The sequence below is a fragment of the Nannobrachium achirus genome (assembly GCF_963921795.1).
Source record: "Nannobrachium achirus genome assembly, chromosome: 8".
NCBI lineage: Eukaryota > Metazoa > Chordata > Actinopteri > Myctophiformes > Myctophidae > Nannobrachium > Nannobrachium achirus.
Window position 1 is genome coordinate 35,330,582 of NC_137817.1, and position 26,406 is coordinate 35,356,987.

Genomic DNA, 26,406 nt, shown 5'->3' on the forward strand with positions numbered 1-26,406 from the left:
CAAGGGGAAGGGTAGAAGAAGGGGTCCAAATGTCTCCCGTCCTGAAATAAGTGAATAAATGAGCCAGTTAAAAAACAGGGATAGATTTTATATACTGCAGAGTGTCAGAGAGAGTGCCTTTGGGAGGGGAAAGACTGTTCTTCAAGATGCAAGGAACTGGAGGAGGGAGATAGAAAGAAAATTAGCTTGTTTTGTATGCACTGGAGGTAGCGGGGCATCAGGTGTTGTGGTGTTACCAAGGCCTGTCACTGCCACTTCATGGTAGACTGCCTGGGGTGCAAATGAAAAGGCCTCTATTCTCAAGAGACATCTGTGCTTAATGAAAGTCTCCCGTTCATCCCTCACTTTGAAAGCTTTCTTAAATATTAAACCCCTATCCACATCTAGTGTGAGTTCTTCTGTAAGCTCATATATAATTGATATACTGTACATTCTGCTATGATTGGATCAGGCCATTTGTTTTTTATAATTGGATTTGTGAAAGTGATCTCAAAAGAATTCTGAGATTCTTAGAAGTGTTGTTGATTTTTAAGTCTGTCTGGAAAGAAAAGAAAAAAGAAAACATAAAAAAAATGTATTTGGCCATATTTCTCTTATTTTAAAATGGCAAAACATAGAGTGGGAAATATGTGACAGCCTACATCTACAGTACATACTGTAGACTCATCAATACAAAGTACTGTAGTATACATCTGACAGTAGCTTCATCATCTATCTATAGATTGAGATTCATAAAATCTGTGTCGTCTGTCTGTCTGTCTGTCTGTCTGTCTGTCTGTCTGTCTGTCTGTCTGTCTGCCTGTCTGTCTGTCTGTCTGTCTGTCTGTCTGTCTGTCTGTCTGTGTGTAACTGTCACAGGCATATGTGTTGCCGATGGGTGTGTGTTTTGCAGAGTACTGTATATGGTTGGACTGGTGGTTGTTCAGAACCCAAAATCCACGTATTGTGTCTGTCTGTTTTGGCAATCCGTCAGATTCACAGATTGGCCAAGCTGTCATGTTTGTGCCACTGCCCCATTATAAGTAGTAGTGTGCACAATATAGGTCTTTACTGAGCAGTGCACAAAATGTCTTTATATGTCTGTCTGCAGGTCTGTCTGTCTCAACCGTTATGCCCATATATGCCAAAACATCAGAAGTTTATGATAACATCAGTATATCTCCATATACTGTCAGTCGGTGCTGGGAATTCTGACAACGGGTACAACGGGCAACACTCAATAATATACAGATATTTTAGGATCACAAAATAATGAATATGTGTAACTGATGTGAGAGGTGTCAGCGTGAGATCTTAGACAGGCTTTTTCTCAGCTTCAACTGTTTTTAGATTTCAATATAACACATCATTTGGAAGCTTACAATCTGTACTTTCATCCTTTCGTCTGAATATTAGACCCTAACAGATAAAGCTTCGTTTGTAACTGATAAATAAATACTGTCTTAAAGGTATCTGTAATTCTGCCTCAAAATGTCCTACCTGCTTAAGTATATTACTCTCAGTACAGGGATATTGAATCGTTTCTGTGGTCCTACTTTTCCACTCAAATGGCATAGCTGTGTTAATCATCTTCAAAATGTTGTAGCCTACTTTATTTAACTTTTAACTTGACTGATGCTGCAAATAAGCTCCCTGACAAAAGCTTTTCTCTTTCAACTAAATTAAAGTTTGGGGCATATAAGTCTAGGCCTGCTCTGTGCTTTAATGTAGCCATTTCACAACCTTATGCAGGCCTGTATGAGCCAGGCCTTGGCTGGGTTTGAATCATTGCTCTGCCCTTTCCTCCTTATTTCCATATTTATACTCTTTATAGAGTAACTGCACTCTCCTCCTAAGTGTCCAATTTGCCCGCCTAGGCAAACTACAGAAATTGTCGACTTGTTATGTAAGAAAGTCCCCACCTGCCTTGTGGCAGTTGCAGTGAAGTGGTGTGGCTTCGACTTCAGTCCCTGTGCTGTTTGCGGGAGCAGTTTGTCACTGTTAAACCCAGTCACCTGTGGTATGCCTCTGCAGTGTCTTTCCCAGTGACAGGGTGACTTCGTTATCCTACGCAGCCTCCAACGGAATTCTCCCCAATCTCTGACAGCATGCAGCTCCATGACACTTGTCTCCAGAGCCCAGGTTGTGGAGGCATGGGAAGGCAGGCTGACGCTGCTCACTGATCCTGAAGCTCCAAGCAGCGCTCTTAACCATTGCGCTTGTGTGTCTGTTTCATTTTTGTTTCTTTGTGGGGTTTTTTTTCCACAGGAGGAAGGTTGAGATCATGCACACACACAGTCTCTTCACCCTCCTGGGGGAGAGGCTCATGCTGCATACCAACACTGTGACGGTGACGACATACAACACTTTGTACGAGGTGATGAACGCTTTTCTGGTTTCAAACTCATAAGCCTCTAAGACAGATCTCAAACACGATCTCAAGGACATTGTCTACTTATCTGCATTGGTTGCTGTCATGATAATGTAACAAATAGGCTCAAGTAATGGTTCATTTATACTCTGTTGTCGCTCGCTGAAAATGGCAATCTACAAGCTCACAAAGTTGTGATCTTAGATCCTAGATCAGATATGTCTGGTTGTACGATTAATTGTAAATCAGGCTTCAGTGTCCAAGTGTCCAGACTGAGACACATTCTTGGAAATCAGCTGATCTGATTCCAATCTGGATAGGACAAAAATTGGATTTCGGTTGCCAGACATGACCAAATAGAGACAAAATACAGTAGGTGATTAATCTCCATGCTTCTTGTTAACAACAGATTCTCACAGAGCAGGTGTGCACGCAGGTAGTTCACAAACCTCACCCTGAGCCCGACTCCTCAGTCAAGATACAGAACCCAAGTAAGTCTGTTGTCAGTCAATGTTTGCATGTCATTTAAACCCTCTATACTTCTATATAAACTTGACCTGAGGTTGCTCTGTTCCTGGTACTGAAAATATCCAACCTACAAGCTCACTACGAGTCGCAAAGTGATGCGTTGCTTCACGCTGCTGGAAATTAATTAGATACATTTACCGTGCATTGCTTTTCTCACTTTACTCCTTGTTTGTCTGTGTGTGTGTGTGTGTGTTTGTGCACATGTGATATCAGTGATTCTCAAGGTAGCAGCCACCTTACTGAAGAGCTCCACTCCAAGCACAGAGCTGATGGAAGTTCGCCGGCTCTTCCTGTCTGACATGATCAAGCTGTTCAGCAACAGCCGCGAGAACAGACGGTGAGGGGAACTCTCAATCACCCACAGCATCATTTAGCGCTCGGATTAATATATCAAAGAAAAGAGGGGTGAAAAAGAGACATCACATCCTCTTCTGTGTTCGCTGTCTAACATACTCCTGATGTTAAATCATCCTTGGATAGAGTAGATCAAGCATTCAGCTGATGGCCCAAGGGCCACATCCAGCCCACTTCAAACTGTGGATTACCGTGGATTATCGAAACTATCTCTGGGAAGAGATGTTGGTGTCAAACTGAAATAATATACTATGAACATAGATTATAAATGAAAGATCTAAAAATAAAATTAATGAAAGACATTTCATCATTCAAGTTCATTTAAGTACTTCCACTGGAGCAGAATGATGTCTTGACTGTGTGAGACGATGTGTACTGTGTGTACCGCAGGTGTCTGCTGCAGTGCTCGGTATGGCAGGACTGGATGTTCTCGCTCAGCTTCATCAACCCCAAGAATTCTGAGGAGCAGAAGATCACTGAGATGGTCTACAACATCTTCCGTATTCTGCTCTACCATGCCATTAAGTATGAATGGGGTGGCTGGCGTGTGTGGGTGGACACTCTTTCCATAGCCCACTCCAAGGTGAGTCATTTCCTTTTATTTTAGAGCAAAGCACTTGATGTGCATTAAATGAAGAGGAAACACTGCCCTCTGCTGTGACAATGACATTGTACATGATAAAAAATCTCTAACAATGTCTTTCTGCCCAGGTGACATATGAGGCTCATAAGGAGTACCTAGCTAAGCTTTATGAGGAGTACCAGCGACAGGAGGAGGAAAACATTAAGAAGGGGAAAAGGGGTTTGGTCAGCACAATCTCTGGTCTGTCCGCCCAAGCCTCGGGCATCAAGGGAGCCATCGAGATCAGAGAGATCGATGACAACTCTCAGACCCAGACACCAGAGAGCGAGGCGGACTACGAGAGCACGGACCCGCGTAACCTGCTAGCTGAGGGGAAGGGTCCCGTGGATGCCGTCAGCGGACCGGAGGGGACGTTGGAGGGGGTCAGGGTCGAAGTTCATGACCTTCTGGTGGACATCAAAGCAGAAAAGGTTGAGGCGACGGAGGTCAAGTTGGAGGATATGGACTTGTCCACTGAAACTCTGAGGTTACCTGAGCACCGGGCACTTGTAGGGGTGGACTCCTTGTTGGACAATGTTTACTGTGCTGCTGTGGAAAAGCTCAGCAATAATGTAAACAGTGGATTATTGCAGAAAGAAAGCCTGTCGGGAAAAGATCCAGCGCCTCTGATCACGCTAGCCGACGACAGCATCCCTAACAGCAACTTCTTGTTCAACGCGGTGGCGAGCAGCGTGGCAGACACTCTGCTACGGGAGCGCGACCCACGGATTCTGCCTTGCCCAGACCCCCAGGTCGATACCGGTGCCACTGATAATGACTCAGGCTTACTGGCTCGCATGGCAGGGAGCCCTGAGCTGAGCTCCATTCCCAGCATCCTGGAGGAGGAGGAGAATAAATTGCAGTCTGCTCTGGAAGACATCACCTCCATGAGTGGGGGTGAGGCTGCCTCCAAAGGGTCGGTGGTCGCTGAAGACACATCTGCTGGTAAAACCTGCAGCACTGCAGATGCAGCCAGCACGGCTTCTGACACGGAACGTTCAGATGACGGAAAGGACAAAGAAATGAAGAAGATTCAGACAACAGCCACCACGCAGGTAGGTCACAGCCTGATCACACAGTCTTATGAACTTTAGTATGCAAAAATGAATAGCTGTTAGGCTGAAACCTCACTTGTTATACACCTGTCAATTACTGATCGTTTTAGGCACCAACTGGAGATCCCTGTATCTGTCAATCGATGTCCCTTTTATGCCCATTTATGGAGATCTCTGACGTCATCAGTATATGCCCATATATGGTCATTGCCCCCTTTTGTGCCCATATATGGTGCTGACTGATTTGTTTGCACCTTACCTGACACACGATATTTGGGTATAGCTGCACTGGGAACTCGTCATATGGTTATGCCTGAGTGTGACAACGTGGTCCACCATGGGTGCATCGGGTTTGTTTATGGTTATGTCTGAGTCAGAGTGAGGTCCCGCCAACCGGCCCTCCCAGCTGCCAATTTTAATATAGGAAGATGGCCTGTTCACTACCAAGATAGCTTTCAGTGTTCTGTACCCAAGATCAGAGTCAAAGGTCAAGATTACTCGAATATTCATCTGTTAAAGAGGTGGTGCCATAGTTTTGTACTTTTTCTGTTTTTCATGTGTCTAGGAGGTTGAAAGTACCTCATTAGACCCCCTGGTGTGGTTTTTATGAGCAATTATTTATTCACTTGGTATTTGTTTGTTTTCTCTTGGAAGCTGCACCTTCTGGTCAAAAGTGTCAGTTAAAAAACACAGATATGATGACATCACAGAATCAACTCCTCCCCTAATTGCCATTCACCCAACACTGTGGGGTGTGGCTAACTCAGCTAGGTCACCACCCACCATGACATCCATGCATACTTAATGAACTGGGGGTGTGGCCACATAAAAACCCAATTTTAACTCTTTCTGTATACTTTTTTGGAAAAAATCTTCCTCCTAGTATAATCATAATACCTGATAATCATGTTTTAGAGGGGGGAAATATCATGGCACCACCTCTTTAACATTTTCTCTTCATCGGTTTACTGCCTTCAGTTGTGGTGTGATTTGAATGAAACTGCATGCAGGTTTCAGATCTGTCATAGATTGTTCACGTTTCAGGATATCGTGTTTTAGGGATGACGTATTTTTGGAGCTGTGTGAAGCACAGGCTCCCTATACGTGGCCGTGTGGGTCTGTCTGTGTGTCTGTCTGTGTGTCTGTATGTAGCCTGAACTTCCTAAACTTCGGCACGCTACTAGTCCCACAGTTTTTCCACCACACACTCGCGCCATATGTCAAATCGACCGGCTTACTCGGGAGTCGTGGGCTAGTAACTTGCTAAGAGAAAGGTTCAATAGTTTAATTGATATTAATTTATTAGTGAATTAATTTTCCCCATTGACTTATAATGGGAATCTCACATTCAATTATTTGTCTCTCGCAAACCATAGGGGCTAGAGTTTCAAGACTTGGAGAGGAGGTTCATAATGATTTCAAGGATTAAATAAAAATAATTGTGTCATTTGGCCGCATGGTGGCGCCATAACACCCCACTTTACGTTTTGGCCTGTAACTCTTGAACCGTAGGTCGGAAAATTAAAAATATTTTTTCCCTGGATTCCTTGGGTCATGACGCATCTCCCCATATAGGCCACGCCCATTTGCGCCATGATATATTTTCCACCATCTTGAATTTTCTCCAAAACACACTTTTTGCTCCTTTTCCTACATATTTTCTTCAAATGTCACAAAAATCGGTACACATGATCCACACACACACACACACACACACACACACACACACACACACACACACAGCTCCACTTCACACGGGTGTGATTTTTGTAGTTACTTCTGCCACGGGTTCCAACTGCAGATTTCTAATGGAATCGTTGCTTTGGGTTTTGCATAAATTATAAAAAATAAGCTCTGCAGCAAACAAAGTATTATGATATTAACATGTTTTATTCAACAAGATAATCTTCATGGAAAAAAATACTTCAGACATAGCAGCTTCAGTCCATCATTGATAAGAACAGCTGACAATGGATCTCCAAGCTCACAATGCATCACAACACATAAATGAATGAATGCCCCGATGCTTCATGACACTGCTTAACGCTTCCAGTGCCAGACCCTAGAGGGCGCCAAAGAATGCCAGGGTAAATCCCATAGGCGAGCGCATTAGCATCTGGGGACTCACGTTGCAGTGACGCGCGTGCTCACGTTCGTGCACGTCATGGAAAGGTCCCGGATGAAAATGGCTACAAAATAGCTATTAGCATTTTCTCATTTAAAAGATCATTTTTCGTCGATTTCGCCGTAAATAAACCTCGCGCCGCCTCCCTAAAAACACAATCCAGAGATATGGACCTTCAAAGATGTGGTTTTTCATTGGATTCGGCGGCGATTCGCGGCGACGTTACTCGCTAACGGTCGGCCGGGGGGCGGCCGGATCTCGGCCACTGGATTGAAAATTTAGGCCCAGGCTTCAGAAGGCCTCGGATCATTTTATTCATTTCATTAAAAAAGCCGAACCTGTTCGGGATAGGCACACTGGACTACGTTCCGGAAGCGGCGCTGAACATTCGGTGAACATTGCTCAAAAATGTATTTTAAACCATTTTTAATGGAATATATCGTCGGACCATGTAAAATGGCTCGCTGGCTAGCGTAGGACGAGCCAGGACCACCCACGGCTCTACAAGCAGCTCAGGGTGAGTAAAATAATAAAAAAAAAATTGTATTGGATTGAAATAAAGCCGAACTTGTTTGGGATAGGCACTGTATGTGTTAATGTGCTTATAGGTCTACTCTACAATAATAAGCAGGACTTTAATTATTACTTCTACAAAGAGGGTTTCACAGTTTCCGTTTTAGTAGAACTAGCGAGAGAAATGCTATATGAACTCTAGCCCTGAAACATGACGGTCGTTAATTAATCTGACGTTCGACCGTCATGGGTCAGAATTTACCTGCGTTGGTGGTGAGGCTATACAAACTACACAAACATTCAAATTTCACAAACAAAGTGCTTTATGAAGTCACAACCAGTTATACATTTTGGCCGGCATTGTATAATTACTGGCCGGCATTGTGTTCTTTAATAAGAAGCCTTTTTATCCGATCTTTTTATGTTACCATGCATTCCTGGTGTTCCCCATGCGCACCAACCCCATCTATTGAACACTGAGATGTGGGTGTGGCCTTGCCAAAATGGGTCCGGAAATACATGGGAAAACATAAAACGATCGGATAAAAAAGGCTTCTTATTAAAGAACACAATGCCCGGCCAGTAATTATACAATGCCGGCCAAGATTTATAACTGGTTGTGACTTTATAAAGCACTTTGTTTGTGAAATTTGAATGTTTGTGTAGTTTGTATAGGTGAATCAATTCGCCTCCACCAACGCAGGTAAATCCTGACCCATGGCGGTCGTACGTCAGATTATCAACGACCGGCATGTTTCAGGGCTATACTGTATGAACTCATTTCTTTTCACATTGCTCTCCTCAGAAAACACTACATAGATTTTAGAAATACAATTCATAGTTTTCGTAACATTAGTGCTGGTGCTAAGTTTGATAAACAAGTACACTGCATAGTTACTTTTAACAGACTACAGGGGGAAAACCCCAGCCTTGTTAAAGTTTGTTTTCTTCCGCTCTGAGTCCGCAGCGGAGAGGGGGTGGAGTTAGCTGGTTTGGTCAACAGTTTGAGGATCGAATGGCGTTAGGCAGTTTGTCAGAAGCGCTTTTTAATACTTTTCTTTGGTTCAGTATTTTTTTAACCAACACAGACATAAAAGGTGTTCAATAGCATAGATTTATGGAAAAAGTTAGCTGGTTAGCGACGATATATTTTAATGAATCTCGCAAGCATCGCATACGGGAGAGCCCATTTGGGTTCCTAGCTCCTATCATTTATAGCATTTATACCATGCATTTTCTCATCTCATCTAGCTTATTATGCACATGCATGCAGTGCTCTTGCTTGAATAAATTTGAAATAACATTAACATAGGCATATCTCAGCAGAGATCTCAGCAGAGACTGTAGGTGGTTGTTGACCTTACCTTAAGTTCAATCTCATCTGTTAATTGGCTCTGGGTCCGATGCAGTTGCACCAGTCGTACTGGATGCTGAAGCTCTGGCAGAGTGCAAACAGAGAGAGGTAGAGTTTTGTAGCCAACACTGAGCCATTTGCTGTAGCCTGTTAGTGTACAATATGTGTCAAGCCCTGATTTATACAAGGGTACCACACATCCAGATCTACAAGCTTGCAACGCGTTACAGTGCGCCACATTGTGAGCTTGTAGATCATTTTCGGTGCGCGACCAAGTGTAAATCAGCCTCCTGGATGTGCTGGTCCTCAGTGAGCACTTGTGTAATAACAGCAGCACCCACCGGGCTCATTCTCGTCTCCAAAACAGTCTGTAATGGGGACAGGACAACCTGCTGCGGCGTCAGGAACGTCCCTCTGGGACCCAAGAAACGCTGCGTCTGGAATACTTGATTGAGCCAATAGGAGTGTAGAAATAGAGAGAGCTTGTTGTTTTGTCATTATCGTGTGGGATTTGCTTGCTCTGCCGCCCTCGTTTGTATGTACTATGCAATCTGGGAACCCATCGTCAAAGAAAAGGGATCACCAGGAGGCTGACTTATGTAAAACACATTCTTTGATATTACTCCTTCAGATTGTATCCAAAAATCCTGCAAATCAGTACACAGTATCTCTATAGTGATGTGATCAAGATGGATTTGTACGATATTTCATATTCTATCGTGATTGGCTAACATTGGACTCCAAAGTTTGCAGGATTGGTCGGTTTTTAACAAAATGCCTCAAATCATGAACGCAGCATGGGATTTCTCGTGAAATTTTGCACTCACATTCCCACTAGGTTAATGAACAAATGCCACCCTTGGCCTGTTATATATCTGACCTGGCGGAGAGACCTGTGCTCAGAAGAGCACAGCTTTTAGTTTATTATTTTTCTTTTTTTCTCTTCCGTCCTGTGCTTTATTCTTTGTAATTTGAAACATATGCACGCACGCATGCACACAAGCACGCACGCACACATACTTGACACACATACTTGACCACTGGGCCACTTGAAGCACACATGCGGACGATGATTGTCAGAAATTCTATTCAATTTAAGTGGACTATCTTGACAATATCAATACGTTTGTTTGTATACTGTATTACTGTATACAATATGTGTGTGATTTCCTGCTTGTTTTGCTGCAGTTCTACACACACACACACACACACACACACACACACACACACACACACACACACACACACATAGCTGTGCTCTACAGTATTTCCCACGCTATGGTGTGAGATACTAAAAAAGAAGTGTTGATCACAGCTGGCAGTTGAAGAGCCTAACATAATATGTTACACTGCAAAATGAGTGTCCTGACTGAGAGTTAATTCAACTTTAAGAGTGTAATACTTGACCCATGGGCCACTTGAAGCACACATGCGGACGATGATTGTCAGAAATTCTATTCAATTTAAGTGGACTATCTTGACAATATCGATAAGTGTTTGTATATACACAATATGTGTGTGATTTCCTGCTCGTTTTGCTGCAGTTCTGCGATTTGCAGTTAACGTGGTTGACTTTCAGGGTCTGCTCGGGCGCTCAGGCAGTCAGATGGAGAGGGACCTGTGTGTGGACCTGGGCTTCAGGGGCATGCCAATGACGGAGGAACAGCGCCGGCAGTTCAGTCCCGGTCCACGCACCACCATGTTCCGCATTCCCGAGTTCAAGTGGTCGCCCATGCACCAGAGGCTCCTAACTGACCTGCTGTTAGCTCTCGAGGCCGATGTCCATGTCTGGAGGAGGTGCGTACCGCGTGGCTCAAGTCGGCTTGTACCTTTGCATTAACCTTGACATCATGTTTCGCTGCTGTCTTTCAGGTTACGTTGAACAGCAGGCTCTCTCATTAGCCGCTTTTTTACACCATACATAACCTCTGATTGTTAATAATATCATGTATAATGTGTGCCATCAGGCACGTGTACTTGAGCCCCCTTTGATGTCTTGATCCAGCCCCTGCCCTTTTATCCATCTATGAAATTGCCCTCTCCAGACCATGAATGCAATTTTTCTATGGTGAAAGAAATGCAAACGCCCTCTTTCCATGCCATAAGGCACCATACAAGAGAATTGCCTTGTCCAAACACTCTTATGTTGAAAGAATTGCCCTCTCTGTGTAGAAATCCATGCCGTTACGCCATATCTCCAGTATTGACTTGATTATGCTTAGTTAAAAAAAACAGCCGACCTCCAAGCTCAGAACGTGTCGCAGCACGACGCGTTCTGAGCTTGGAGGTCTGCTATTTTTGATATTTTCACCAAAAGGCCCTTTTAGAACTTTCAGCCCCTGCCTCTCTTAACATTCTCTGCACGTCCCTGTGTGCCATAATCAAATTAATAATATGTAATTATATATATTTTGTTTCTTTGTCCCCGCAGCCATTCCACCAAATCTGTGATGGATTTTGTGAACAGTAATGAGAACATTATTTTCGTCCACAACACCATTCACCTCATCTCACAAATGGTAGACAACATCATTATTGCCTGTGGAGGGATCCTGCCACTGCTCTCTGCAGCCACCTCTCCCACTGTGAGTGTGTATAGCATACCGTCTCTTCACTGTGGGGGAACAGTGCCATCTAGTGGCGGGGAAGTAGTAACGCCTGGTTTGCTGCCACCAGATATCTACTTCAAGAGCCTTGGGGAAATAAAACATATTAGTCTTTATTGATTGAAGTCAGCTTTATTTGGATATCCTTATTATGCAATTTTTACTGTCATGATGTTGTTACTGTGGCTTAGTCACTTAGGTGGTCAACTGGCTTCTTTGTTGGTGTCGATATAATTATGTCTTTGTCTGCTGTCATTGAACTTGATTTGAATCATATTTGATTTTGTTTGCCTTTGCATGTCTTGAGTGTCAAGCTTAGTATTTATGCTGTAAGTTTGTGTTCATCATTTGTATTTATTATTCCATATAATAAATGTAATATTATTTTTGTAAAAGGCTGATTACATTCACTAGATAGCTCGCACTTTCCATGAGCCGTAGCGCATGGAATCATTCCCTACTAGGGGTGTAACGATACATTTTAATAGCGATTCGATACATATCACGATACATGGTTGACGATACGATACATGGACGATATTGGTTCATTCATGGTGATACGATACGATTCGATTCAATGATTTAAAATCGATATAGTAACTATTTAGCAAAGACATTAAATATGTGTGAAAGGTGTGGATAGTGCAGGTTTTTAAGGGAAACATGCATTATTATGGATATTGTGACGGCCCTGCCCCTCTCTTCTCCTCTCTACTTCACTGTAGGCCAGGCGCCGGCCTCAGTGACAGAGCTGGGTGGGGCAGGCCGTCAGGCTCACTAGTTACACCTGAGGAGGGGTGTGGTCTGGGGAGTATAAAAGGAAGGCCTCCTCCCCAGCTCACTCTCTCTCTCTCCTCCATAGGTACAGGTTGTGCTCTGGGAGCCTCCTGGCCTGGATTTGGGCCTTAGCCTTTTGTTCTGTTGGCCTTTTGCATACTTTGATACAACACCCACACAGCACACTACACTCATGCATACACCGCAGACACCACTGACTACTGACTTGCTCACACCTCACAATCATTTATGTTGGCTTTTGCCTTATTTCATTTAAGTTAATTAATAAATAATCAGTTAAACATTTGAGCTTGTGTGTTGACTCCCTCTTTTGTTGTGAATTTTCCCTTATTCATAACAAAATGGGGGCTCGTCAAACCATTTAGTTTTGTATAGTTTTGTTGGATAATTGTGATTTAGTTTTTCAGTTATGTAATTTGTTTGGAATTTGTTTTTGGGAGTCTCACACAAGTGTCTGTTTTTTGGTAGGCCGGAGAGAGGGAGCATTACGCCCCAGAGCTGTTGTGCAGTTTGTTAAGGTAAGTGTTGAGATTGTTAATACAGGGGGGTAGTAGGTTTTTTGTGGAGCAAATCCCTCAGTCGCCAGTGCCAATAGGGTACTGGTTGTTTTGTTACGTTTTTATTTCCCCTTAGTGGTGTTTTTGTTAGCGACGGATCTTGGGTTTCACAATAAGTGATGTAGGGGACCATTCCTCATACCCGGGTGTCGGCCGTAGGAAAAGGTAGGTAGATTAAGGTTATAAGTTAGTTAGGGTGGGATTTGTTTCAGTTTGGTTAAAGGTAAACTACACCCTTGTATGCAGCCCCAACACTTCCTTATTTTTTGGTCAGTTTTTTTCTGCACAATGTCTTCAGTGGTAGAAGACTTTGGTAAAGCTCCATCAGTGGAATTGCTTAATAAATGCACTGTTGATCAACTGTTGGTAATTGGGGAAAAATTTGGTATCACAGTGACTGGAACGCTTAAGGATGCAAAAAGGGCTTGTCTTCTTGAAAAATTGGTAGAAAATGGTGTTCTTCAGGCTGAGGAGGTTCAGGGTAAAAATGATGAAGTTGAGGAGGAAGATGATGAGGAAGAGGAGGAAGAAGAGGCTCAGACAAGCTCGATTGGCTTCCAGCAGAAAAGGGAACTCTTACTGTTAAAACAACAGCATGTGGTAGAGTTAGAAAGAGTCAAACAACAGGTTGAGATGGCAAAATTAGATGTGGAGTACAAAAAATTGGAGATGATCCAGCAAGGGGTGTTAACACCTGAGGCATTGTTCCCTGGCACTATTGAAAGGGGTGGGGCCAAACATTTTGACTTGGGCAGTAACATGAGGCTTATACCCAGGTTCAATGAAAGGGACCTGGATACCTTTTTCCTACTTTTTGAGAGGGTGGCTGAGGCAAGAAATTGGCCTGATGTGGAGCGCACTCTTATGTTACAGTCAGTTTTCACAGGCAAGGCACAAGAGGCGTTTGCCGCCTTAACGCCTGCTGATAGCAGAAGTTACGCAAAAGTCAAGGCAGCAGTCTTAAAGATATACGAGTTGGTGCCAGAAGCCTACAGGCAGCGCTTCCGTAACTGGAGAAAACAAGACAGACAGTCTCATGTTGAATTTGTCCGAGATTTGACCACACAATTCTCACGCTGGTGCTCATCATCAGAGGTTGAGAATTTTGAACAGTTGGTTAACCTTGTAGTCATGGAACAGTTCAAAAATACAGTACCGGTTAATGTTGCCACCTACATAACCGAGAGTAAAGTAAAAACCCCAGCTGAAGCTGCAGTGTTGGCCGATGAGTATGTGTTAATTCACAAGGCTAACTACAGTGGTCAGAACCCGGAGAAGAACAGGGATCGCTTTTCTCGTTCTAAGGTTGGTTCAGAGTTCCATGGCAGCAGGGTTGACAACCAGGTTAACAGGGTTGACAACCAGGTTGGCAGGGTTGACAGCCAGGTTAGCAGGGTTGACTACAAGATGTCACCAGGCACACATGGCAAAGCAGAGGCATGTCATTATTGTAAGGCTGTCGGGCACTGGAAAAAAGAGTGTCCAGTCCTTAGGTCTAAGGATAGGTTCACCGGCTCACAAGTTAAACCAGCTGCACTGGCTAACTCACTTAGCCCAGTGGCTTTAACTATAGGACAGGCTGCTGAGTTAAAGCCAAAAACTAGTGAGGCTTACTTGCCATTCATTTCTAATGGGTTGGTTTCTGTGATGGGAAATGACAAACAGGTGCCAGTGAAGGTCCTGAGGGACTGTGGGTCATTAAATTCTTTTGTGCGAGAGTCCATTTTGCCGTTTACAACGGAGACTGATACAGGCGAGAGTATTTTGATTCAGGGCATGGGCATGTTTGTGTTTGCTGTTCCGGTACATAAACTGTCTCTCATTTCAGACTTGGTTAATGGAGAGGTTCACATTGGGGTGAGGCCGGAGTTACCTGTTGCAGGTGTTGACATCATTCTCGGTAACGACCTCTGTGGGGAACGCATCTGGGCAGATCAGGTACCAAATGTGGTTACTAGAAAGTGGCCAGGGGCTGTTCAGCAGGACAGTGTATCTGAGGGGGCAGTGGTATATCCAGCTTGCGCTGTTACACGGGCCATGGCTGCCTCAGATGGCAACCAAAGTGCTGATCAGGAGGTGGGTCCTTCTGATCTGTTTGATTTGACTCTACCTGAGCAGTTTAAATCTATGTCGCATGCTGATTTGGCGGTTGAACAGAGAAATGATCCGAGTTTGCAAGAGTTGTTTGACAAAGCCATGTCTCTCGACAAAGCAAACAGCAGTGTATGTGGGTATTTTCTGCAAGATGGTTTGCTGTTTCGAAAGTTTAGTCCTCAAGCTGAAGCTCTGGGAGGGGATCCAATTTTTCAGTTTGTGGTTCCAAAGAAATTTCGGACATTGGTGTTACAAACGTGTCATAACAATATTGCTGGGCATCAGGGTGTAAGGAAAACTTACAATCGTGTCTTGCGATATTGTTTTTGGCCCCGTTTGAAGCGTGACATTTCCGCTTACATCAAAGAGTGTCATACCTGTCAGTTAACGAGTAAGCCAAACCAGTCAATTAAGCCAGCTCCACTGAGTCCAATCCCTGCAGTGGAGAAACCTTTTGAGCATCTCATTATTGACTGTGTTGGGCCTTTGCCTCGTTCAAAGCAGGGCCACATATATTTGCTCACAGTTATGTGCCAAGTAACCCGTTACCCAGCAGCTTATCCACTTCGAACCATAACCACTAGGTCAGTTGTGAAAGCTCTAACACAGTTCATGTCAGTCTTTGGAATACCGAAAATTTGCCAAAGTGACCAGGGTTCAAATTTCACCTCCCGTATGTTTGCTGAAGTTCTCAAGCAGCTTAATGTTAAGCATAACATTGCTTCAGCGTATCATGCTCAATCCCAGGGTGCTCTTGAAAGATTCCATCAATTTCTTAAAGGCATGTTGCGCTCTTACTGTACAGAACTGGGGCGAGATTGGGAGGAGGGATTACCATGGCTTTTGTTGGCTTCTAGAGAAGTAGTCCAGGAGAGCACTGGTTTCAGTCCTAATGACTTGGTGTTTGGTCACAAGGTTCGAGGTCCTATGGCTATTTTAGAGGACAGCTGGAAAGTAGCTGAAACCCCAAAAAGTCTCCTGGATTATGTCAATGGTTTTAAACACCGATTGACTTTGGCAGTGGAAAGTGCAAAGGAGAATTTGGGAAAGTCTCAGAGAAAAATGAAGTCTCTTTATGACAGGCGTACAGAGCCTAGGCAGTTTAAGGCTGGAGATCAGGTTTTGCTCCTTCAGCCTGTTGTGAGTTCTCCTTTCCAGGCAAAATTCACTGGGCCTTACACCGTTGTGAAACAACAGACAGAGCAGAATTACGTCATAGATACTCCAGACAATAGGAAGAAGACTAAACTTTGTCATGTGAATCTACTAAAGCCCTATTATTCGAACCAGTCTGTTAATGCCTGTCTTTGTACAACCAATGTAGATGGGTCCGCAACGGTGGTATCTGCTCCAGAGGAAGGTGAAACGCCTGAGGTCATTTTACAAGGTAGGTTGAACAATTCAGAGTCCTTGAGAAATTTAGAGTCTAATTTGGACTATTTGGATAATGAAAAACGATCTGAGTTGGTGGCTCTTATTAACGGATATCCCACTTTGTTTAATGATGTGCCCACACGTACACATCTGATTGAACATGATGTGGACGTTGATGATACAGTGCCCATAAGGCAGCGTTTCTATAGGGTATCCCCTGAGAAACGTAAGAGTTTGAACAAGGAGGTTGAGTACATGTTGGAAAACCATATTGCTGAACCATGCAACTCGAGCTGGGCATCACCTTGCCTATTGGTTGGTAAGCCTGACAAGACCTACAGACTGTGTACAGACTATCGAAAGGTCAATAACATCACAAAGTCAGACGCTTTTCCCCTTCCAAGAATGGAAGATTGCATTGATGAGGTGGGATCAGCGACTTATGTGAGCACGTACGACCTTTTAAAAGGATACTGGCAAGTCCCTCTGTCAAAGCGGGCACAGGACATCTGTGCATTCATTACACCATCTGGGCTATACAAATACACCGTTATGCCATTTGGTTTGCGCAATGCGCCCGCTACTTTTCAGCGCCTCATGAACATGGTGGTGGCTGGTTTGGAGGGATGCGCCGTATACCTTGATGACGTAGTCATCTACAGTGACACATGGTCTGAGCACGTGCAACGTACTAAGGCTCTCTTTGAGAGGTTGGTCTGGGCAAGATTGACAATTAATTTGGCTAAATGTGAGTTCGGAAGAGCCACTGTAAAGTATTTGGGCAAGGTGGTCGGGCAAGGAAGTGTTCGCATGGTTCAGGATAAGGTTAAGGCAATACTTGAATATCCTCCTCCCACTACAAAGAAAGAGTTACTTCGGTTTATGGGCTGTGTGGGATATTATAGAAGTTTCTGTCGAAACTTTTCGTCCGTGGCTGAGCCATTAACCAGGCTGTTTAAAAAGGATGCTAAATTTGTCTGGTCAACTAATTGCCAGTTGGCATTTAAGAATCTCAAGGCTCTGTTGTGTTCAACTCCTGTGTTGGCTGCTCCACGTTTGGGGGAGTCCTTTTCACTACAGGTGGACGCTTCCAATGTAGGGGCAGGGGCTGCTCTTTTGCAGGCAGATGAACAGGGGGTTGATAGAGTGGTGGCTTTCTTTTCTCGAAAGTTCAATAGCTATCAACTTAACTATTCAGTCATTGAAAAGGAAGCTTTAGCGCTCCTGATGGCATTGCAACACTTTGATGTGTATTTAGGTTCTGGGTTGACTCCACTGGTGGTCTACACAGACCACAACCCACTGACGTTTTTGAAGTCTCTGCAAAATCCAAATCAGAGGTTAATGCGGTGGGCATTATTTTTACAGCCATACAATTTGGATATCCGCCATATCAAAGGTACAGCTAATGTGATGGCAGATGCACTGTCACGTGCATATTAAATTTGGTTGACCTGGTTTTGCTATGTATACTAACCTTTCTTGTGTTCTCCATCATAGGCCGCCCTGTCTCTGGCTCTCTTAGATTGCTCCTGTGCACGAGGTTGCTGAGGCCGGAGGCAGGACGGCGTGGCGAAATGGAGGAACTGAGAAGTAGAGGTATACAGTAGCATAGGATACAGGTGAAAATTTTGGATTGCTTGGGCTGTAGGGGCTTGGATTTGTGAATTAAAGACAGTGTCTAGTTCAATTGAATATTCAACTTTATTAAGAAAGTGTTTGGAAAACCTTATTTGTTTTTGTGGCTTTGTTGCTAATTTTTGTTTTGTTTTTTTCATAGATAATGTGGTGGAACCCCATATTTTTATGGGGGGGGGTGTGACGGCCCTGCCCCTCTCTTCTCCTCTCTACTTCACTGTAGGCCAGGCGCCGGCCTCAGTGACAGAGCTGGGTGGGGCAGGCCGTCAGGCTCACTAGTTACACCTGAGGAGGGGTGTGGTCTGGGGAGTATAAAAGGAAGGCCTCCTCCCCAGCTCACTCTCTCTCTCTCCTCCATAGGTACAGGTTGTGCTCTGGGAGCCTCCTGGCCTGGATTTGGGCCTTAGCCTTTTGTTCTGTTGGCCTTTTGCATACTTTGATACAACACCCACACAGCACACTACACTCATGCATACACCGCAGACACCACTGACTACTGACTTGCTCACACCTCACAATCATTTATGTTGGCTTTTGCCTTATTTCATTTAAGTTAATTAATAAATAATCAGTTAAACATTTGAGCTTGTGTGTTGACTCCCTCTTTTGTTGTGAATTTTCCCTTATTCATAACAATATAAATAAGTAAACACAGTGATTATCTGCCAAATACATGGACACTGTATATTGGCAAACCTGCGCCTTGACATGAACCCAGAGATTACACACATTTATCCATAGACCAGTGCAGCTATATGGAAAGGAAAATTAATTAAACTCCTCCTTTTAAATTTTTCTTCTTAAAAATGCAAAATACAATGCACAAGTAGGTAGTATCGATACAATCGATTCTTTGCACTGCCGATTCGATACGATACAAAATAAAACGATACGATTCGATTTTAGCTGTTTTCATTTCGATATACTTCGATCTTTTAAGTTAAAAACGATATTTCGATACAGTTACTATATCGTTACACCCCTATTCCCTACCTATTGGTACGAAAATTCTCCTCCATATCCTGACTACACAAAGCAAAGGGGCTTCTGTGTGAGTGTGATGCCTTTGTCACCAGGACACAGTCAGTACTCCACTCTGGTCATCTGTCATCTCTGCTTTGTCTGAGATCAGACTAAACTAAACCTTACTAAAGCCAGAGTTACACTTAGTCCACTGAACCACAAACCCACACCCCATGCACCCTCCCTGAGACAGCCTACCCTGACTGTGCCCTGAATTCACCAGCTCTTTCCATTATGTTCAATATGCCATGGTTTCTACTTGATTATACTGCATGTTCTATATGGCAGTGGTTCCCAAACTCTTTAGCTCAAGACCCAAAAGAGAAATTAGATGTTTTCCCGGGACCCAAGCTAGTGAAAATAGCAATTCTACAAGCTCACAACGCGTTGCTTCCCACTGTGCTGTGAGCTCGTAGATCTGCTATTTTAACATTTTTTTGTATTATTATTTTTGGAAATTACTCAATATTTTCATTTTAATCATGAAATAATTTGGAAAAATGTTGGAATTGTTTTTAATTGACAAAAGGTTAAGATTTTTTTTGTTTATACTTTTGTCTATCTTTTGAAAGAGTTCTATGGGGTCCTAAACAAAATAAGGAACAGTTTAAACAGCTATTTTTGAAAAATCTTCTTCACAAATCTTCTCTTATAGGGGTCACACTGGCACAACATCTTTTAAATGGGTGTCCGTGACATGAGAATGTTTGAGAACCCCTGCTATCCTCACTGCATCACCACTAAGAATGAAAGCGTATGCAGGGAGAGATATACTGTTGCACTGTGCACACACTTATGTGACCGCGGGTTGATTCCCGGTTGTTTGTCCAAGACGGAGTTTGAGAACATCGAGGCGACCCAGGGCATGTCCTCGGAGACCGCCGTAACGTTCCTGTCGCGTCTCATGTCTATGGTGGACGTGTTGGTGTTTGCCAGCTCCCTGAACTTCAGCGAAATCGAGGCAGAGAAGAACATGTCCTCCGGTGGCCTAATGCGTCAGTGCCTCAGACTGGGTAAGTGGTGTGTGTGTGCAGGGGCGTCACACCAAATTCTGGGCCCTGGGTACAAGGATTTACTGCGGGCCCCCCATGAATGTTAACTATTGAAAAATAGCAGATATACAAGCTCACAGCGCGGCACCGAGTGCCGCGCTGCGAGCTTGTAGATCTGCTATTTTTGAAAAATCGTGAAAATGTGTGCCAAGAAACCTATGTTTCCATGTCAGTGATGCTCAAACTTTTTCATGTGAAGGACCCCCCATCTCAAAATATTTAGTTCCAGGGACCCCCCAGAAGCAAAATTTTAGTTACAAATGTTCACTTAAAAAATACATATATTCAAAGATTTGCGCACATTTTCACGACTTTTCAAAAATAGCAGATCTACATCTGCTATTTTTCAATAGCTAAATTTACTAGGGCCCTTCCACCTTGGGCCCTGGTAACTCAGTCCCACTTTCCTACCCCTTGAGACGCCCCTGTGTGTGTGTGTGTGTGTGTGTGTGTGTGTGTGTGTGTGTGTGTGTGTGTGTGTGTGTGTGTGTGTGTGTGTGTGTGTGTGTGTGTGTGTGTGTGTGTGTGTGTGTGTGTGTGTGTGTGTGTGTGTGTGTCAGAGGTGAGAAAAGTACTCAAATGTAGAAATACTCTGGTGAGTACGGAATTCTAAATTTACTTGAGTAAAAGTACAAAGGTATTGGTATCAAAATGTATTTAAAGTACCAAAGGTAAAAGTACTCATTAGGCAGAATGTCCTATTTCCTAAGTTTTCAAATGTAAAAATGTGTTTTGAAAATAGCAGATCGTGTGTAGCTCACAATTGGTCGCATTGTGAGCTTGTAGATCGCCAATTGTCAAATGGTCGAAATGTAGGCTATAAGTGGTTAATGTAATGTGTTTTGTGATAGTAATCAAAATCTATAAAGTAACTGAAGTTTTCAAATAAATGTAGTGGCGTAAAAGTACAATATTTGCCTCTGAGATGTAGTTGTGTGTGTGTGTGTGTGTGTGTGTGTGTGTGTGTGTGTGTGTGTGTGTGTGTGTGTGTGTGTGTGTGTGTGTGTGTGTGTGTGTGTGTGTGTGTGTGTGTGTGTGACAATAAATCTATCAGCTTTTGACGTTCAGGATAGATATTGCTTTGTCACACATACTGTAATATGTGTGAATGAAGTCAGGAAATGGCATGATGATAACTGTATTTGGGAACCAATATTATCTTTAGTTTTTCTTTTATCTTCTGTGCTGCTAGTATAGTGCACATTCATTTTATATTGCTGATAGGATAGATATGATGCGTACGCTTGTGCTGCAATGTCCAGAAAACAAAAGAGACAGAATTGAGTTTCGGAATTCGTAACTAGTAGACAGACTCATTGGTAGTGGAGTCAGGTGCGCCCTGCAAATGCCAGCCAGCGTGCCTCTCATTGGCGTGAGTCATAGGACACCATAGGGTGTGCTGTCCTTGTTTGTCTGTGTTCTACGATGGTTTGCGCATAATATGCTGTCACACAGAGGTTTGTTGTACCTCGAAGATATTTTTAGGTAAACTATAATTTGATAATTTGATTTAGTAGTTTACTATTTTTGGGCTAACTATTTAGGTAAAATATTTTTAGATCAACTATAATTTCATAATCAGATTGTGTGTTTGTGCAACTGTCAGGATTTCCTGTCCTGTGTCCAGACAGTACTTTGTTGTAATTCAAAATGTCTGCTCATCACTTGCTGGAGGGTGAAATCTGTCTGACTGTTGATTTAACTCCCCGTAGAGTCTGTTCTCACAGTCTGGAACAAGGAGTCAACTGAGATAACTGATTAATTCTAAGGAGGCCATGCATATTATGAACTAATAAGCAAAGTTTGTGTGTGTGTGTATGTGTGTGTGGGCGTGCTTCCAGTGTGCTGTGTGGCTGTGAGAAACTGTCTGGAGTGCAGGCAGAGACAGAGGGACAGGGGAGCCAGGTCGTACATCCCCAGCAGTAGGAATCAAGACAACCCTCACAGTGTCATGGCATCCAGCAAGGTGGGTCCTGTCTGTCACCTATAAAACGATAAAAAAGACACAATCATAACCATTGCAAAATGTGATCAAAACATCTGTTGCATATTGCCATCAGTGAAATTGTTGCAAACACACATGGAAAAATCATAGTATATACCAGCTGGGTCCCCCAGCTCAGTACCTAAAAGAGGACTTTGGCATCTCCCCAGAACCCAAACGTACAAAAATACATTATAAATGAATCACTTAAGTCCTATTTCAAAAAATGCGAAAATAGTCTATGTAAAATCCCACAATGCTTTGCATCATGATATATTGTGAGCTTGCAGATCTTCTATTTTTAACAGTTTGAAACCTTTTGGGCATTTTTATATTCGATTCAAAAGATAATTTAACCTAATCTAACCTTTTTAGCCTTACTTTAAGATGTGAGCTCAACTGCACAACAAATACGTTCTCTTCAAAGTTGGCAGAAGTTCTTATTTATCATGTAGCCCTACAGTAGCTAGTGGTGTTAAATCATGGTATGTGTGTAGAGCCCAAAGGCAGCAATGGACACTTTTCTCATCTGACATTTTCATGTGTCATACAGGTACTTTAGATGTTGAACGCAGCTGAAGGTTATACCATTTACTGTAGGTGTTACACGGAAACACTTCTATGGATCCATAGTAATGTTTAAGCCCTGACTGAACAGAGTGGGGTGTGTGTACTGTTATGTCTTTCTGCTGTATAGAGAATGTCCCCAGTAACCTTTCTCTCATCAAGGACCCTGACCGCCTTCTGCAGGATGTGGACATCAATCGACTTCGTGCCGTGGTCTTCCGTGATGTGGTAGGTGGTGTGTGTGTGTGTGTGTGTGTGTGTGTGTGTGTGTGTGTGTGTGTGTGTGTGTGTGTGTGTGTGTGTGTGTGTGTGTGTGTGTGTGTGTGTGTGTGTGTGTGTGTGTGTGTGTGTGTGTGTGTGTGTGCGCGTGCGTGCGTGTGCGCCGTTGGCGAACAAGGGCGATGCCGATCAGTTCCTGGGCTTCAGGAAAGAACTAACACGGCTGGGTTCGGGGGCTGGTCAGACCAGATCTAAATGACCTATACTGTTGACCTATACAACAGAACAGGAGTTCAATTCCAGTGGACACGGGGTAGTGACAGTGTCTCTGTCTTTGGTGCTGGCACTGTCCATGGTGCTGAAGCAGTGAGTAATCATCGATCAGCGTGTATAAGTAAGGGCTTCTCTTGATAATCAACTAGAACATTGGACTAGTTTAAAGCTTTGGGGGAAGTTGGTGTGCCCTGACATCTGCCAATCACTTTTTTTTGCAATGCTGCTGTTGGAGAGAACAGTTCGTCTACACTGAAGGCATTCTTGCAGGTCCTTCCAGTTAAACACAACATGTCAATTTGCTAAACCCCCCCAGTCATGAGCCACACTGTAATCTCCTTAGTAATTGAATCCATTTCTCATGTTGTCAACAGTTGTAATGCATTCAAGGGATTATATACTGTATAGCTACAACATTATCACATTTTATATCTAATTGCCAAATGAATGGTCTCTACCTACAGTATGATTATGTTATGGTATTTTTAACAATGTGGCAGCAAATACACTAGACGAGAGCCACTGTGTTGCATATATTAAGGAGATTGGCTGTTTATTTGACCTAATGGAACAAACACGTCTAAGCTGATAAAATATCAGGAGCTGAACGAAATAATCAACGGTTCAAGGTTGTGCTTTATTGTTCTATCTTGTGTACACAATGGTACTTAAGAGTAACATTTATTTTAGTTTGGCTTCCTTCAGCTTGCTTCATTCAGCTGTAATAACAATAATAAATATAGAACTATAAAAAAGATTTTAAGAGAGCGAGAGAGAGAGAGAGAGAGAGAGAGAGAGAGAGAGAGAGTGCAAAAAGGGAGCTAAAAAACCCCATCCGTTTATGTACCCAAAACCAGCTAACTCCAAAATGTAACATTTTCACATCCACTAGTGCGTTTGGCTGTCCCTTTTCATTGCCTTGCAGTTGAGGTCAGTGTAGTTGCCATACCAGGCAGTGAAGTAGCCAGTCAGGATGCTCTCCTTGGGGCCTCTATAGAAAGCTCTCAGGACTTTGGGGCCTTGAGGGGCTCCTGTGTGTGCGTGTGTGTGTGTGTATTGTTTTAAGTTGATTAATAAAGCAGTCAAATGTGTGTAACAATGACTCCCCTGAAGGTTGGGTGAAAAACATTGGCAGCCAACCAGGTATTAAATGAAAAGTTTGAATGCAGTCAACAATGGAAGCACTGAAGATGACCTTGTTGACTGAAGCGCTTTCACTGAAGACAAGCCCACAGCATATGGATTTGTGTGGAGGCACACCTCACCTTCACAGATAGGAAGCAAATATTAGAAATAAGAGATTGCTGGTAGTATTTGGATTTTGACTGACTTCAATCAATATTTTCAACGGTGGTTGTGTGCTCTGTGTGTGGTTTTGTGGTTCTTCTTCTATAGGATGACAGCAAGCAAGCTCAGTTCCTGGCTCTTGCTGTGGTGTACTTCATCTCTGTCCTCATGGTCTCCAAGTATCGGGACATCCTGGAACCCCAACGCGAGGCCGCAAGGATAAGCAACCATCCAGGCCGCAGCATGCGCCAGGAGATCAACTCACCGACCAGTACAGGTTGGCGCACTGTTTGCTCTAAAAGCCCCATTATTCTTAGCTATGCGGTGGTGTCGTGCACCGCAAATAGCAGATTTACAAGTTCACAATGTAAACTTGTAGATCTACAAGCACTGCTACAAGACTAGTCTGCACCAATCACATTAACTAGGGGTGAAAACAACTTCTCAGATGCAGCAAGGTTGCATGCACACGTGCACACAAGCAGGTGTCCTTTAGATATTGTCTCCATGTGCATGCACAAAGGCACCACAAGCATAGACAGGTCTCCCTTAAATGTGAGACCCAGCCCCTTCCTTCAGTAAAAACTGAAAAAACTGAGATGAGGGTCTCACTGTACTGTTTGACTGTCTAGCTGACTGATATAATATACATATGAAATGTTTCAGCAGCAGAAGTGAGGGCGCAGCTGGAGAAGCTACTGTGTTGTCCACCCATATGCCATTTGAACTTCCAGTTTCTTTTTTTTTTACTTCAAAAACTTTATTCCACGATTTTGCAACCTATTTTTCACCCAGTGCCAATTGCCTAATGTAATCCTGGGAGCTACACTCCCTCTGCCAACCTTGGGAGAGCAACGGACTGACCTCATGCTACCTTCTATGCATGAGGAGTCCAAGCCGCTTCTTTTCACCTGACAGGGGGAGATTCCCCAGCTGGATGTAGCATGTGGAAGGAACACGTTATTCCACTTCCTTTCCCCTCCATCAGGTGCCATGGCTGGCCAGGGGGAGGTAGTATAGAGACCAGAATTACTGCATGTTTTTTTTAGGGTACCTACTACCTACCCTAGGAGACACAGGGAGAACATGCACACTCCACACAGAAAGGCCCTTTTGCCAACCCCACCTAGAGGTTAAGAAACTTCCAGTTTGAAACCGTACATTATAGGAGTTAAGAAACGTCCAGTTTCTTAACACATCTGTTGCCAACCCCGAGTTTCTTGAGTTTGTATAGAGCATCGCAGTGAGGTGTCGGAAGCAAATTGGCCATTCATTTTTACCATAGGGTTTTTCTTTATAAGCCACAGAGTCGTAGCAATTCAATGTACACTTACCACTAGGCTGGTGGTATATGGTTCTATATGCTCCTGTAGAACCCCCGAGTGGCGAGTATGTATGCAATCACTCTAGTTTTGGTAAAAACATGTTTTAATAAAGATTGCACGGAGAAGAACTGCATTACCTATACTGCTAAAACTATACATCCGGGGAAATCAACGTCTGTGATTGGTGGAGATTCTTCTTCTTTTGTATATCTTGCGGTTGCCGCGAAAATAGCTACTGCCCCCTGTCTGCCCGGCAGATTATTGCACTTCAGCAGAACTCCGTGGGCGAGTGTCTTTCTTTTACAAATATGATGTTAAAGATGACGATAAGAGCCTCCACAGAGATGACAATCACTACATGTCAGGCCATATGCTGGCCTGGATAACTAAACTGAGCGTGATTTAAGGGATATATTTCAGGAAACAAGTGTCATTCGCAATGCATTCTGGGAGTGTAGTTTCCGCAATTTTGAAAATAATGATGTACACAGTCTTAGTTGTACCCTGCCCTTTTTTCAGCTTTCTAATTAATCGTTGCATTAAAAAAATATATATATATTGTCATGATTCCTCACCAGCCGAGGTGGCTTTGTCCGGGGCTTAAAAACGTTTAAATAAATACTTTATGAAATGTCTATGGAAGAAATGAATGGGGAAAACGCTTCCGACACCAGAGTGAAGACGGGGTGGGGCTTCAACTGCAATGCA

The 26,406-nt window shown here is 43.4% G+C and overlaps 1 protein-coding gene across 1 annotated transcript in view; it reads left to right on the forward strand.

Moving 5' to 3' along the window:
- nbeab (neurobeachin b) overlaps nucleotides 1-26,406 on the forward strand; it is a gene marked incomplete at its 5' end in the record, with an annotated part of 383,543 nt that overhangs the window by 163,070 nt on the left and 194,067 nt on the right. Inside the window, 11 exons of the mRNA XM_080732091.1 lie at nucleotides 2,248-2,356; nucleotides 2,760-2,841; nucleotides 3,092-3,215; nucleotides 3,623-3,815; nucleotides 3,944-4,909; nucleotides 10,481-10,698; nucleotides 11,333-11,492; nucleotides 19,824-20,004; nucleotides 21,885-22,009; nucleotides 22,757-22,822; nucleotides 24,482-24,650. Of these exons, the coding sequence (XP_080588217.1) occupies nucleotides 2,248-2,356; nucleotides 2,760-2,841; nucleotides 3,092-3,215; nucleotides 3,623-3,815; nucleotides 3,944-4,909; nucleotides 10,481-10,698; nucleotides 11,333-11,492; nucleotides 19,824-20,004; nucleotides 21,885-22,009; nucleotides 22,757-22,822; nucleotides 24,482-24,650 (2,393 nt within the window). The remainder of the gene's footprint in view (nucleotides 1-2,247; nucleotides 2,357-2,759; nucleotides 2,842-3,091; nucleotides 3,216-3,622; nucleotides 3,816-3,943; nucleotides 4,910-10,480; nucleotides 10,699-11,332; nucleotides 11,493-19,823; nucleotides 20,005-21,884; nucleotides 22,010-22,756; nucleotides 22,823-24,481; nucleotides 24,651-26,406) is intronic.